The sequence below is a fragment of the Crotalus tigris genome, unplaced genomic scaffold, assembly GCF_016545835.1.
Source record: "Crotalus tigris isolate CLP2741 ecotype Arizona unplaced genomic scaffold, ASM1654583v1 scf7180000024506.7606697, whole genome shotgun sequence".
Classification (NCBI taxonomy): Eukaryota; Metazoa; Chordata; class Lepidosauria; order Squamata; family Viperidae; genus Crotalus; species Crotalus tigris.
The window spans coordinates 4,823,064-4,839,063 of NW_024100678.1; the positions used below are offsets into that span (position 1 = coordinate 4,823,064).

General features: G+C 35.5%; 1 protein-coding gene across 8 annotated transcripts in view; it reads right to left on the minus strand.

Annotated features, from left to right (window-relative positions):
- RNF138 (ring finger protein 138) overlaps nt 1-14,483 on the minus strand; it is a 60,512-nt gene extending 46,029 nt beyond the window's left edge. For 3 of the 8 annotated variants that reach the window (XM_039333664.1, XM_039333667.1, XM_039333666.1), the window contains exons 1-6: nt 14,331-14,481; nt 12,971-13,097; nt 12,357-12,522; nt 11,778-11,893; nt 9,675-9,746; nt 7,134-7,239 (exon numbers count right to left, since the gene is read on the minus strand). In XM_039333664.1, coding sequence (XP_039189598.1) covers nt 7,134-7,239; nt 9,675-9,746; nt 11,778-11,893; nt 12,357-12,522; nt 12,971-13,097; nt 14,331-14,430 — 687 coding nt within the window. In that variant the 5' untranslated portion in view covers nt 14,431-14,481. Of the gene's footprint in view, nt 1-3,188; nt 4,373-7,133; nt 7,240-9,674; nt 9,747-11,777; nt 11,894-12,356; nt 12,523-12,970; nt 13,098-13,924; nt 14,309-14,330 lie in introns of those variants that run through there. The other 5 variants (XM_039333665.1, XM_039333671.1, XM_039333672.1 and 2 more) reach the window with 5 other exon arrangements.
- Between the last annotated feature and the right edge of the window lie 1,517 nt (nt 14,484-16,000).

The window sequence follows — 16,000 nt, forward strand, 5'->3', positions numbered from 1 at the left end:
AACTTGGTTATTCCTAGCTATAGATCAATGGTTTGTTTCAGGCCATTAGTTCAGTTCAAACATATATAAAGTTGGCTGGATTGGGGTGGAGGTACTCTAAGCAAATCCCTGGATAGGTTGGGTTGTGTATGAAGTTTAATAAAACCTATTACCAAGCTACACAGATTTAGTCCCGGTTAATACCTGGACAAAAGGTCATGAGGAAATTACAGGGCTATAGGATTGAAAAATATATCCTAAAAGAAGATACTGATACCCCCCCCTCATTGCTAGCAAGAAAACATGAGACATCTTTACCTCTATCCTTTCTATAGCATATAAAAATATTCTTAGATCCTTTTCATAAAGCATATCTCCTGAAGAATTATGCAGACATTTCTGTGTACACAAGAATATTAAGTGAAATTATTGAGGGCAGAACAAGATGCATGTAGCTCTATCTTTTTTTCTATAAGAAGTGCTTACGAAGTATATTTAGTGGAATTCCATGGGTCTTACTTATGCAGAAGTGTACTTGTAGAATGAATGTCCCATGTCTGTTGAAGGACTGATTTGCATTAGCTGCTTGCCAGTTAGCTCCTTTCAGGCCCTGGATTGACTTTGTTTATTCAGAGATGATTGAACCTTTCTGAACCGCTTTCTGAGGTAGCAGAACTCATTGAAGAAAATTACATTTCATAATTTGAAAAGTGTGAATGTCTATTCTGACTTTTTTTGTCCATCTCTTGGCTACTGCTTTCTGTTTTAGCCCCAAAAGTGAGTTGCTCAGAATTTCTGGTTCCCCCTTCACCTGAATATTTACCAGAGCCCGTCTGGAACATGCTTAGAATGATAGTTTTTCCTTAAATAATTAATGGCAACTTAAATTCACTTTGTACCATATGATACATATTTGATTACTTAAATATCTTCATTAATATTGGTGTTGGTCTCCATTATGTGTTCTTTCACATTTTCTTTTCTCACACTGTACACAAATATGCTTTAAGTTGACATTTTCCAGATATCTGAATATTTTAGTTATTTGCTGTAGAAAAACATTTTGAATTTTTAATCGCAATAGCACTTAGACTTGTATACCTCTCCATAGTGCTTTACAGCACTCTCTGAGCGGTGTACAGAGTCAGCATATTGCCCCCAACAAACTGGATCCTCATTTTACCAACCTTGGAAGGATGGAAGGATGAGTCAACCTTGAGCTGCTCAGAATTAAACTCGTGGAGTGAGCAATGTATTAACCTGCATTCTAATCATGGTACCACCACAGCTTCTTTAAAATATACATGTGCACATTTTCTTAAAATAAAAATTGTCCTATTGGTCCATTAATCTGTATTCTGCTTCCTTTTAAATAAATGTTAAAAAAATACTTTCCACAACACCATTGAATTATAAGATACACCAATCAGTTTAAAATATTATGCAGGCAGCTAGGAACTCTCTCTCTGAAACACACTTATATACACACATTTTTACTATATCCTTCATAAATAGTACATCTTCCTGAAAGCTATTCCTACAGCATTCATAGCCAATCATCTGACACTGTTTCAGGATTCTCATATGATGGTTATTGGATTAAGACTGGGGAAGCCACTATTCAAATCTATCTCAGACCTGGAAGTTAAATGCATGACTTTGGACTAGTCATTATCTCAGTCCAATCTTTGTGATGCAGGGTTGTTAAAGGAGATGCCATTGTAAAGTGTTCTGAATTCTTGATGGGAAAATAGGATATAAATCTAACAAATAAATGAAATCAACACACAAAAAATCACACAATCCTGAAGTCTGCCCAAGGCCCATCTGTTTAAGATTCTTATTTACTGCTAGAAATGTGGTATTTATTTATTATCAAATTTATGACACTTTTTCAGCAGCACTATAAATTTGGCTTATTCAACTACATGAGTACAAAAGCAAGCTGTTTGTACAAATAATAATAATGTGATATAGTAGAATTGAAATTTAGTTGTAATATGACCTGGCCTCTTGAAAAATTCAAATGATTGCATTGCTGGTTTTCTTTTTAAGGGCAAAAGAAACAACACAGGTAGTCCTGAATTTACAACAGTTCATTTAGTAACCATTCAAAGTTACAATGGCACTGAAAAATGTGACTTATGACCATTTTTCTTTTCTTTTTTTATTAATGTATAATGTAAAATACAAAAATGCAAAAGAGAATAGTAGGAATGATAGGGGAGGAAAAAGGGAAGGGATTCATTTAACCATGCTGCTAACTTATCAACTGCAGTAATTCACTTAACAACTTTGGCAAGAAAGGTGTAAAATGGGGCAAAACTCACTTAACAAATGTCTCAACAACAGAAATTTTGGGCTCAATTGTGGCTGTTAAATTGAGGACTACCTCTACCTGGTTGGTAACACAAAATATTTAACCAACCTAGTAATCGTGACATCACTAAGTACCTAAGTTTGCATTTCTAATTACCAATGCCTAGATACCCCAATTCCCCCAATTCGCTAATAATGTCTTTAAAGTATTTTATGTAAAGTATTGCTTTGCAGCATGTGTTCTGTTGTAGGTAACCCTGCCAACTGCCTGAACAGTCAAGTGGATACCTCTAAATCCAGAAAGGATATAAGGAGTTAGTTTAATTTATCATGTTGATATTAACACTGCCTTGTACAGAATTATTAATCATACTGACTTAATATTGTGACAATATCAGAAAAAGAGTCAAAAATCAAACAATCCAAGAAATGAGAAACAGAAATACATTATTGCCTGGGGGGGCAGATATAGAGGGAAATCACAGTATTTATTATTTTTCACCACTCTGATTATTTCATAGAAAGGCTTATCATCTTATAACTTCTTCTTGCAGTTTACTATTGGTACCTTCTCTTGCTCTACATGTGTTAATTTAACTTAGGTTTATCTGAAGCCTAAACTAAATCCAGAAATGTGTTTAAAATAGTTACTAATTTCTGTTGTATTTCTATTCCATAGAACTTCAGAACAAAAAAAAGTGTTGTTAACTGTGCAGTTAAATATTATTGCTATTCTCAAAAAAAAAACTGAAGGTGGGGTGGGAGGATTCTGTAAATAGAAATCAATATATTCTTTACAATTTTTCAGTGAAGGAGTAATGTGTTTGGGGGAAAAAAGCCAAATTCATATATTACTACTTAACAATAAAGCAAAAATAATAATCAAATCATGAGCATGCATGCAGAGATTCCATTGTCTGCATTCTAAAATTCTCTTTTATTTCCTGAATATAAATAGAGCAATAATAAATATAGAATAATAATGCAATGACACAAGATCAATCTGCCTACCCATAATTATAATGCTACAATGAAGATAGTTTACTGGCTAGTTTTTAAAGCAAGTAGAATTTTACTTGGTTTCAGGATACGTTCAATTAGTAAAAATATCTTGTTAACTTAAACACTACAATCAACTCAATACTGGCCTAAGACAACACAGCATTTTTTAAAAAATTAAACTTGCTTAATATAAAAACAGTCTTAGTAATATAACATTTTCCAAGTATTAGAAATTTACTATCTAACATTTCTGTTCAAAGTGTCATTTAAGAAAAAAGAGGAAAAATGCTAATAAACATTGCATGTGAATTGTGCTGCATCTTAAGAGTCTTATTCAGGTCTTAAATTAATGTAAATTAATCACATAAAAGTAATGCTTAGGGGGAAAAAAGAGTTTTAGAAAAGCATAATGACAGACATGTTGGTGAAAAGAATCTCATTTTTTTCTAGATCAGCGAGTCATAGTTTCTAAATCTGAATTCTGCCTTTCTATTTATTTGGCTCAGTAAAATGTTTTTGTACTTAGAGACTTTGGGAAACAATTAAGAAAATCCCTGCATGCAATAGTTAAAGTTAAGTTATGGATCACAATAAAACCATTTAGCTTTTAACCTGTACTTCAAAATACAAAGTATACAAGGAAAATAGAACTATTGAAACAAGGATAATTATCCCCCTTTCTTGCTTTCTAATATATTACAATTTATTTCACTGCAAATAAAAAAGAGTTCTGTAAAATCAAACAATTTAAATAAAAAAGAACTTTTTTTCAAAGGCAGTGATATTTTCTTCAGATATTTGAAATATTTCTACTAGTAGTTGGAAAATAGATATTTTATACTACAATGCAGTAATACGTTTTTAAAGTATTGTAAAATGAAGTTTGCCTAGGGGAAAACAATTGCTACTGAATTGGACACAGAGTTCCTTTTTATTGACATCAGACCAGACTTGACTCTCTCCCCCCCTTGTAGATAGTAGTGATGTAAGGAAATTAGAAGCTTCAAAGGTTCACTTGATAAGATTCCTCAACAGCATTTTGAAACAGAGTTTCTTCATCCAATTGAAGATTCTAAATAACAAAGTAGCAGTGAATTAGAAACAAAACCTTTAAAGTCAAGCTATTTTTCTTTAATGGCCTGCATTATTACTTAGAAAATTGTCAAAATACCATTTTGTACGATTGATTTTATTTAGCTTTATCTTCATATTAAAAGCAACAATGAGACTTATTGTTAAATTCATTTACTCTGTTTCAAGAATGATGTTAAAAATAAACTAAATGAATTTATGTTCAGGTTTCAGAAAACATACGGAAAACTTCATTTGATTTTAATGTATCCTGCCATTATTTAAAGGAATCAAGGTACTTCCTAGTCCAATGGTCTTCTTTTATAAATCTCTTTGTTCTTCTATGAGAGGGAAGAAAAGAAATTTTAAGACATAAGAACTGACTTCCTGTACTTGGATAGTTTTTTATATGGAAGGATTTCTATCTTCTCATTAAACAAGTTTACTGGTGTTTCTCTTTAATGTGCCACAATTGTTTTGAACTTGTTCCTCTCACACTACAATTTTTGTTTTGTCCCATCTGCTGGACATGCTTACCTACCATAGCATATTTTTAAATTAGACTTGTCCTAATCCTTATATCCTTCTTTTTTTTGCTATTTTATATTCTTTAATTACTTGCATCTGAACTTAATTTCTTTAATTTTTGGCCTCCGGTCTGATCTTTCACTTTAGGATTGAATGCAACTTTGGTTTTGGTTTTTTAATTTCGATATTTTGTTCTTCTGCAACTGTCCCTGCGGTACTGTAGGCAAGCTGATTAGTCAGTTTGATAGGTGATACTTTAATCCTTGCAAGTGCCTTATTCACATCCTTCATTATAGGTGCCAGGTCTTTTTTGGACACTACTTTCAATTCAGTCATTCTACTAACAATTCTGCATATGCCATAATTTTATCTTTTAATTTTTTTATTGGGGAACGGTCAGTTTATAGATTGTTTCAGTACTGGCCTGTACTAGTTCTGTTATTATTACTTCTTCTAAGTTATCAAGGAGAGAAGCAACCTAGAACTAAGGAGAAACTGCCTGACAGTTAGAACAATTAACCAGTGGAACAACCTGCTTCCAGAAGTGGTGAATGCTCCAACACCGGAAGTTTTTAAGAAGAGACTGGACAGACATTTGTCTGAAATGGTATAGGGTTTCCTGCCCGAGCAGGGGGTTGGACTAGATGACCTCCAAGGTCCCTTCCAACATTATTTTTATTATTATTATTATTATTATTATTATTATTATTATTATTATTATTATTATTATTATTTCTGTAATTCATATCTGCTCCTTCCTCTATATTTCTAATTGTTGTATCTACTATTATACTCAGTCTTTGGGTCTTCCTTTTTCACATTTTTCTGAATCTCTTCCAATTATGCGATCCTGAATATTTTATTTCTGATAATGAATCTCCTTTGATCTGGTAATCATTGTTCAGTGATATTTGAGCCATGGTGGCGCAATGGTTATAATGCAGTACTGCAGAATAATTCTGCTGACTGCTGGCTGCCAGCAGTTTGGCAGTTTGAGTCTCACTGGGTCAATCCATCCTTCTGAAGTCAATAAAATGAGGACCCAGATTGTTGGGGGCAATATGCTGATTCTGTAAACTGCTTAGAGAGGGCTGTAAAGCACTGTGAAGTGGTATATTAGTCTAAGTACTATTGCTATTTGTGATATTGTTATATTTGGTATTTGATCCTAATAAGTAGAAAGTTGTGGAAGGAACAGGAATAGAATAGACATCTCTTATTTTAAAAGTACATATAGTGTTTCTTCTTTTAAAAGAGAAAATACTAATCATGCTGTACCTATAAAGTTAAAAAGCCTTTAAGAATAGGGGTAAAGTGATGTTAAAAAGCCACTAGTCTCCACTAGTGCTAGTACCAATCCACCTCTGGCTGAGCTTGAAAAAACTAAGCAAAATCTGACCGACTTAGTACTTAGATGAAAAAAAAAAAAAGGAAATCCTAGGGATATAGACCTAGGGAAAAATTAATAGAAACTATTTCTGAACTGTTGCCAGGAAAAATAACACAGAGATCTCTATGTAATCAGTTTGAGTAAGCTTGAGTAGATTTTTTTTTAAAAAAACTTAATCTCTCCCACCCGGTTCTGCAATGCTGATATGGTATAATTTTTCCAAATCTAAATATTTTAAGTGCTCAGATATGTTTAATGAATGAAATGCAACTTCTGTGTGCCAAATTTAAGGAAAAAAGTAAAAATACGATTATTGAGAATGGAAAAGTTCTGTCAGAAAGAGATATTTTTTAAAAAAATATGTCATTTCATTCTGCCTTATTTTACACACCCTGTAATTAACATAATTTCAAATAAGTATTCTTCAGAAGGAAAAATCTTTTTTTTTACATAACACGTAATTAAATTTTATAATTCACTACCTCAGATGTAGTGCTGGCTACCACTTGGTTGGCTTCAAAAAAAGAGTTGCACCAATTCATGGAAGTCTTGGGGATTTATGTCAAATAATCTGGATGGCAATGTGACTGCCTCTGAAGGCCATCCGCTGGGAGATAGGGAATTCTTTGCATAGTTAGTTGCCTGGACTAGACAGGCCAGGGGTCCAATCCAGCAGTATACTGCTTATATTCCTAGGGCTGACTTTAATAGTAATAACAACAAAAATAACAAAAATTATTAAAACTTTTATCCTTAAATATTAACTCTTTGTTATACTATTTGAGCTAAGCTACAAGAGTTTTTATTATTTTACATACAACAAGCTTTTTACACATGTACTCACTGCTGGGTCTACTTGATAAAGATGCTTATCATTACAATGATCCAATAGAGTCTGCCTTGTGAAGTTACTTTCTTGACATAGAGGGCATCTGAATGTAGACTGCTCACTGAAATACAAACAGCAACAGAATAAAAAATGAAATAAAAAGTAGAGAAGCAGCATGCAATATGTACAAGGAACTCAATGGATAAAAAACAAGCTCAAAGGTCCATCTGATGTTTGCAACAAATGACTAATTCAATATGATTTTGCAATACTGACAACAGTCAGTTGTAATGATTGAATAACAGAGTTGGAACATTGGAGATCTTCTAGTCCAACCTTCTGCACAAGGGTTCAGACATATGGCTGTCCAATATCTTCTTAAAAGCCTCCAGTGATGGAGCACCCACAACTTCTGAAGGCAACCCGTTCCACTGGTTAATTGTTGTCACTGTCAGGACATTTCTCCTTAGTTCTAGGTTGGTTTTCTCCTTGATTAGTTTCTATCCATTGCTTCTTGATCTGCCCTCTGGTACTTTGGAAAATAGGTTGACCACTTTTTCTTTGTGGCAGCCCCTCAAATACTGGAACACTATTATCCTGCCATTCCTAATCCTTCTTTTCACTAGACTAGACATATCCAATTCCTGTAACCGTTCATGTTTTAGCCTTCAGCCCCCTAATCATCTTTGTCGCTCTTTTCTGCACTCTTTCCAGAGTCTCAACATCTTTTTTATATTGTGGTGACCAAAACTAGATGTAAGCTGTACTAACACTTTATGTGATCTTGATCTATCCCTCTGTTAGTACAGCCTAGGATTGCATTGGCTTTTTTGGCTGGCTCATATTTACGTGATTGTCAACTAGGACTCCAAGATCCCTCTCACAGTTAGTGCTTTTGAGGCAGGTTTCATTTAATCTGTACTTGAACATTTGGTTTTCCTTGCCCAAGTGTAAAATCTTACTTTTCTCTGTACTGAATTTTATTTTGTTAGAACTCAATGTTCAAGTCGAAATTCTTCTGGATCTTGATCTTCTGGGGTGTTGGCTATTCCTGCCAGCTTTGTGTCATCTGCAAATTTGATGAGTTCCCTTCTATTTCCTCATCTAAATCATTGATGAAGGTAATAAGAGTAATGGGCCTAAAATGGAACCTTTAAGTACTCCACTGTTACTTCCTTTCATATAGATGTAGTTCCATTAAGGACTACATAGTGAGTGTGATTTGTCAGACAGTTACAAATTCATCTAGTTATGATGCTGTCTATACCACATTTTTAAACTTGGCCACAAAGTAGGTTGTAGTCTACTCTGTCAAATGCCTTACTAAAATCCAAGTATACCATGTCAAAAGCATTTTGCTAGTCTATCAATTTAGTCACTTTGTCAAATAATGAAATAATGCAGGCCACTTTAGCTGACTGTGTTCAGCAGGTCAGCGGTTCAAATCTCACCGGCTCAAGGTTGACTCAGCCTTCCATCCTTCCGGGGTAGGTAAAATGAGGACCCAGATTGTTGGGGGCAATGTAAATATATATATATACATTGCTTACTGGTGTACACCGCTTAGAGAGTGCTTGCACTTAAAGCGGTATATAAGTCTCATAAATAAATAAATAAATAAATAATGCTGGCTTCTAGTTATAACTTTACTTGCTTCTAGGAGTTTGCAGATCTATTACTTATCTTTTTCAGGACCTTCCCAGGTATTGAAGCTAACTGACTGGTCTGTAGTTTCCTGGCTCTGTTTTTTTCCTTTTTTGAAAATGGAAACCATATCAGCTCCTTTCCAGTCTGCTGATAATTCCCCAGTGCTCCAGGATCTTTGAAAAATATGGTTCAATGGCTCCAAGATCACGTCTACCAGCTCCTTCAGAAATCTGTGATATAATCCATCTGGTCCTGGTGATTTGAACTTATCTAGAGCGGACACATGTTCTCTTACCATTTTCTTGCCTATTTTAATTTGTATTCCTAGCCTGTCTTTTACAGTTCTGTTTTTGGTAGGTTATGCTATTTTTTCCTTTTGCATTAAGACAAATGCAAAGAAGGAATTACGCAGCTCTGCTTTCTCCCTCTGCTTGTCACTTTCTTGCCATCTTGATAAAGACACCACTTCTGATTGGTAGCAGGGATCAGAGTATCCCTCTGTTGCTTTCGTAGTTGCAGGCAATTAATAAATACCTGGTTTTTTTTTTTCCAGAGCGGGGTGCCCAAAGGCTTGCCAGCAATTTATTCTTCTACCAATGGCTAGGGCCAGCATTGTTTTCCTTACAATGGAGTTCTTCCAGGAAGAATCTGCTCTTCCTGAGGGAAAGAAGGTATAACTTTCCCATTATCCTGGCCCCTATGATCAATGATGCAGAATAGTTTTATTATTACCAAATTGGCACATGTTGCAATAGCTATTTCTTTACTACTTCAGACAATACTTTAAAAATTAGCAGTTCACACAAACGTATTGTAACTTTCGTGTTATTTTGGAATATATTTTTGTTAAGTCCACCCTCGTCCTAGTCATAGAAACCAATAGTTACTAATAAGCAGGGTTATTCCTACCTTGCAGGTTCTTCAGGAACATGTAGATTAGAATTTTCTCCCATTTCCGAAGTAGAAGAATCACTCCCAAAACTGAGTGAGAATTTATTTTACAGTAAATAAGAAATCTTAATAGTTATGATTATTAGATAAATCCCTCTATCTTTGGTTGATACCTCTAAATTTGAAAAACAAAATTCATTTGAATAAAATGTATGCATATTTCTTCCAGATTTTCTCTATGTATTTATATGTGTATGTATTTATATATGCATACACACACTTATAATTGGAGGGAGAAACAGAAATAGGAACCAAGGAGGTAGCATTTTTTTTCCTAAGAACTGTTAAAAAAAATACTAGTGAAAATGCTCTCAAGTCATTCTACACTGCAGTTGATTAAGTGGACTGCATTTCAGCCCCCTACTATAGTCTACAGAACTTGGCTTCAGGTGGTTTTCCAAATACTAACTAGGTCTGTCCTTGCTTCCCTATTTACAACTTCACACAAGACCTCCAGGACCTGCTATCAGTTTTACCATTTCTGTATAATTACAAAATTCCCTCTAGTACATTTAATATTAATTATAACTATATTTATGTGGTTAAATCTTAAAATAGTTATGCCTTCATATCAGTCAATAGGGAACATATAAATATGAATGATATAACACTGCATTCAGCATTTTTTCTCAGTAAAATTAGTGATACATATTCAAAATAAGGAATAGTTGTTTTATCTCTTAAGTTTCTCCTGAGAACTAGTTCAGAAATAAAAGATATTTTTAAATTTAGAGGAAAGGGAGAGGAAAAGACTAAAGAACAGCAGGTTGAGCAAAAGACAGCAGCATGTGTATTAATCAATTAAAGTGACTTACTAAGTTATACAAACATGTTCTGTGCCTAGTTGATATACCAAAAAAAACCCACCCCAACAAACCAGGGGTTAGTCTTTAATTTCTAAATAATAAAATTTTATTGTAATAAAGATTATCTAGACATAATTTAAATTTACAAGTGGAAACTTGACATAGATGACTTTGATAACAGGTAGAAACAACTGCTTGTTCAGATTTAGTACAACTCTCTCACCATGTCAAGTAAAAAATATAAATCCTATATCTGTGTTTCAGCACAAAATTAAATCAGTTGCTATAGAAGAAAAATCAGTTGCCATAGAAGAAAATAGAGATAACCTCGATGAAGAATGCATGAATTACTACAAGAAAGTAAATGACAAAGGAGAAAGCATGAGGAAGAAACTGAAAACACTCCCAATTTGATTTTGTTTGGAATAGGATTCTGGCATGTTAGGCCCAAGCAACCAGAACAGCCCCAAGAAAGATCAAATAGTTTTATTTAGTGTTAATCACCAATTTACAAGAATCTAACCGGACTTGGGAAATGACAGGCAAACCTAAGTGTTTGACCTCAAATGTTTCCTCCCCTGAATGAACTATAAGCTGCAATGTCGTTTGTTTAAACACACCCCCCCCTCCCATGGGGCTTCTTCTCCTTCAGCCAGTGGTTCCACCACAGGCAGGCTTTCAGGATTGCTATTATATCTTACAACAGTAAAGTGGTATTCCTGAAAACCTTGCTGTTTATTTCATGATCTGGCTGACTCAGCTGACAATAGCTCTTATCTCCATTCAAAGTTTAAGAAATCTGAAGAAATGCATTTAAAAAAACAAATACTGATGCAGTTATATATTGAATAATTCATTGACATAGAACTTCTTGGTTCTGGTTCAAATATATAAAAGTACTTTTATATTAAAAAGTCATAGTTTTATGAACCATATATGTAGATTATTATATTTTAAAACAGATCACTACTTCAATAGAATAAAAGCTTGCACACTAAATTACATAAGGAAATGTTTAGAATTTTATTTTATAGTGGAACTAAAGTTCCAAAGTTTAAGGGTTTATTTTAGCCCTGTCCTAATCACATTGGAAATAACATTAAGAAATGTACAACTCTGTATTTCAGCCATTATCATGAAGAAAATTCTGTAGTATAAACATTATTCATTAATGTTTATAGTACAGAATTACTGTACTATAAAGCATTAACATTTGGTTTGGATATTCTTTGAAAAAATATAAACTACACATCACCTGTTTCCTGTTGAATCCTGAGATATGTCTAAGTTTGGAATTATAGAAGGAACACCATATTCATCTTGATACCTCTTACATGATTTATAATGCTGTCTCATACGAGAGAATCTAATCTGTAAAAGATGTATTTCATTTAGATTTTTAAATAGTGGTATAAAAAAATACTTCAGAAAGCCACTTTAATGATGTGTTAAGATGCTGGGAGTGTCTAACAGATGGGAGACTATTAGTTCTAGTCCTCTCTTTGACATAAGAGCTGGCTGAGAGACTTTGGGTCAGCCTCTCTCAGCACAATGCACCAAATATGTTATTGTTGTGAGGAAAATAGAAATGAGGAGTATTAGATAAAGGTGGGATACTAAAAATAATAATCTCAAAGAGTAGATAAATCAAAGAGCTTATGCGATTTTAGGGTGCATTTTAATGAGTCTGCTTTTGAACGGGATAATGCTGATAGATTAGATGGGCTTTCTTCCCAGACTTGTTCTACAAGAGCCTCTGGATTAAGTATGTACTGTATATGTTTGCAGCAACAATGATCCACTTTTAAAAGTAATTATTTTGTATTTACTGTACCTGTTTTTCACAGCATCTACAACTCCCCACCAACTTCTTCATGTCATTTTCAACATCTAAGGCTCTGTTGGGACGTGCTTTTTCTTTTCTGGTTACAATGCCTCGACATAATGGACAATGTGGTCCACCTTCTTTCATAGCCATTAAGAAACATTTCCTGCAAAATCTTAACCAAATATAATGTGGCAGTGAATGAATAGACAAATGGCAAATCAGAGTCAAAGAAAGTGACATGCTCTAAGACAAATCATCATCCAGATTTCAAATCAACTGTGATAACTATATTAATGGGGGCTAAGGAGGAAATATGTGCTAATAACCATTAAAGCGTTATTAAAGCATGAAAGGGAACAGGTAGATTCTAAAAGGACAAAAACTCAATGCCTATTCATCATAATTAGAAGCAGAACATACATCAGCTTCACTAGGTAGATCAGATCAGAAAATCAAATCTACAAGGCTAATGTTACTTTTATTGAAATTTTCCCTAGATAATGTTCTTGCATATTCTGGAAAAAGGGCAATATTACTCCTATAGATGTATTCTTACAATAGAAAGGAAGAGTGGGAGGGAAAGAAACAAAACATTGAAAATGGGTTAGTCAGATACCCACACATGTTCACAAATGGAAATCCTGACAGGTGTTTTGAACACATCTTGGCAGACAGGACAATAATAATCATCTTCATTGAAACAAATTGTGGCAGGTTCCTCATTCATGATAGCAAACTGTGGTATTTCTGAAAGAAGAATTAACATCTAAGCTTGAACACTAGTGGCATTTACAAAATCATCATCAATCAATTGCAAAAGACACTTGGAAAAGATGGGAAAACTTGCATCCTGCAAGGATACCTTTAACACTATCAAACAACAGGTCCTTGGAAAAATGCCAAAATGTAGATAAAATGCCAAATTCAACCTAAACATCTGGCTGTGTGCACCAATCATAATCATAATAATAATACAACTATACTATACTAAATACTAGAGGCAATACTAATATTAAAGTACTATTTTTATAATACACACACAGAGTGCCATATATATCCCCATCCTGGATTAATAGAAAAGCAGAGGCAATGCATAAAACTGCAATTAACTGATCATGAGTAATGAATTGGGGGAACATATTTTTCAGAGTCATTTTGCAATGTGAGGAATTATAGCTCTCCTACAATTTGACTATTTCAAAACTGTGATTTTAAAACTGAAAATGAAGATTGAAATAATGTATGACCACAGCAATGGTAGTTTGGCATAGCTTGTCCACCATCATAGTGGATTTCTTTTGCCTCTGCTCTGGAATTTGGGGAAAGAATAGGCAGTCTCAACAGCCTAAAATACCATCTCTTTCTAATTTCTTTTCTAGGCTTCCACTCCACTTGAAATCTATTTTGTACAAACCCTTTGCGCAGGTTTCAGTCATGTACCTGGAGCCTTGCATTCTGTCAGCCACAGGCTTTTTTAGGGCTACATCCTCAACATTTGCCTTTTTCTATATTCTCTTGCCCTTTAATAAACAGTTGCCTGGATTTTGGGAGACCAAAAATAGACTGTAACTCACATTGAAACTTTTTCTATTTTACTAAAAATAAACAGGGCTCGCCTTGGTCATGTGGTCTTCGAATCTTGCTCTCTCTCTGTAGGGCGACTTATATATGTGTTGATAAAATATTTTAATGAGTGTTGAATTTCCTTCTCGTTTTGGAATCTGACTGGGAAACTTCTAAGTCGAAAAATGGATTTTAAAAATTAAAAAGAAACGGAAGCTCCTGTCACGCCCCCAAAGTGTAAGAGGCGCGCGAGCGTGAAGAGGAATCGCCCGCGTGACGCGCGGAAACCTCAGGAGAGGGATGTTGAGCCACGCGCTTGAAGCCTCTCTCGGGCTTCTCAGGTCTCTGTCAGACAAATCCTCCCTGAAGAGTGCCCGCCCTGAGCCTCCAGGTGCCGCCAAAAGCTACCGCCACTACCTGTCGAGAGAACGGGAGGGTCTATCGCAGGCCCCGGGACTTGGCCGGGATCTTCAAGGCTTCCCGAGGCCAAACCGGTCAAACCAACACCGCTCTCCATAGCTGTTAGGCCGCCGCAGGGGCGGCGGCCTAGTCCCAAGAGGCGGTCCCAGGTTGCCATAGCAATAACTCCCCCCTCTTCTTGCGGGAATTGTTATTGAATAAGAGTAGCTACCGCTGCCTCCCTCGGCTCTACGAGGGGCGGCAGGAAAGCTCGCTTTCTCGCTCCTCAGCCTTCTCACGTGTGAACTAACTGGCTCGGAGCTCAGCTGCATGTGTAGTAGCAAAGCCAAATGGCTTCGTGATCCGCTTGTTCGGGAGGGAGGTTCAAGAACCGGGCTCAGAAAGCCGTCAAGAAAAGAAGCGCCCTCGCCCCTTAGACCGCAGCCCAGGTCTTTTTATTTTCGAGGAAGCCCTAGTGAAGCTAGTGAAACTTCGGGCTTAATAAAAGTATACAGGATGGCATAATAAGCCCTGTACAAGCCATGATTCCTCAGCGTTCGGCGAATAAGGTTCATCTTTACAGCAAAACTCGCAGCGGTGATAGTTTGACCGGTTTGGCCACCCGGAGACTTGAAGATTCCGGCCCAGTTAGGAAACTTATTTTCAGACTTTGGTCTTTTGTTTTCTTGAGGCCATGGAGCATATGACTTGAATTTCTTAACTGGGCTCTGTTCGATCAGTTTTTACCGTTTTACCCATTAATGGTACAAACATTTTAGATGCTAAGTTACGCGGCTCTTTGTTATCCACCTTTTCTTCCCCCTCCTAGCACGCCTCCTGTAAGTTTAATTATGGACCTTGTTTTACCTGCTGAAGCTTTTATTATGTGGTTATTAAGAGAGCGGTCCTACGGGCTGGAAAATTTGGAAAGCCCAAGCCACCCAAGTCAATTATTTCCGTTTCTTTTCTGGGTTAACTTTGATTAAGAGAACACAAGATTTTCTCTTATTGTTACGTCGGCGATTTCTACTTAGGCAGCGAGGCTATGTGTAAACGTCAAAAGAACTCTGGTTTATCATAGGTAAGGTCGGTGTTTTTAAAAGGCGACTTCTGTCGTCCCTCTCTTGTCATAGCACGGTTTGGAGCATTGCGACCGCCTTCTCTTAACTGCGGTTTGCACCATAAATTGGCTCAGCAGCCTTATGGCTTAACCTCTAGGCAAGCAGACTGCAGCCTAGAGAGTCACCAAGTGACCGTCCCAAGCTATGGCAAATGAGAAATCAAGTCAAAAGTTCAGTGTTAGCGTAATAAAGATATACTGAGGCTCTGTATCTTCGTTTGTATCTCTTAATAGCACTTGATAGCCATGACATAGCTGACGGGATATGCCATTAAATCCAAAGAGTAAATTATTTATCTGCATCGGTGTATGCCAGGCAACGTGGTTTTGTAGAAGAAAAACTGCTTAAGGGGGTGGGAGGGATAATCAAAACATGAATTGAAAGTATTGTTGCCTTTAATATATAGTAAGATGCACCAAAGTATCTGATGAAAGATAATTAACAAATGTGGTGACTTTGAGTTCAATAGTTTATCTTATAAATTATTTACAGTTGAGAAAATGGGCAGTGGTTACAATCCTAAATCTTTTACTCCATCATTTACTTCCCTTTAAATATGTACATAAA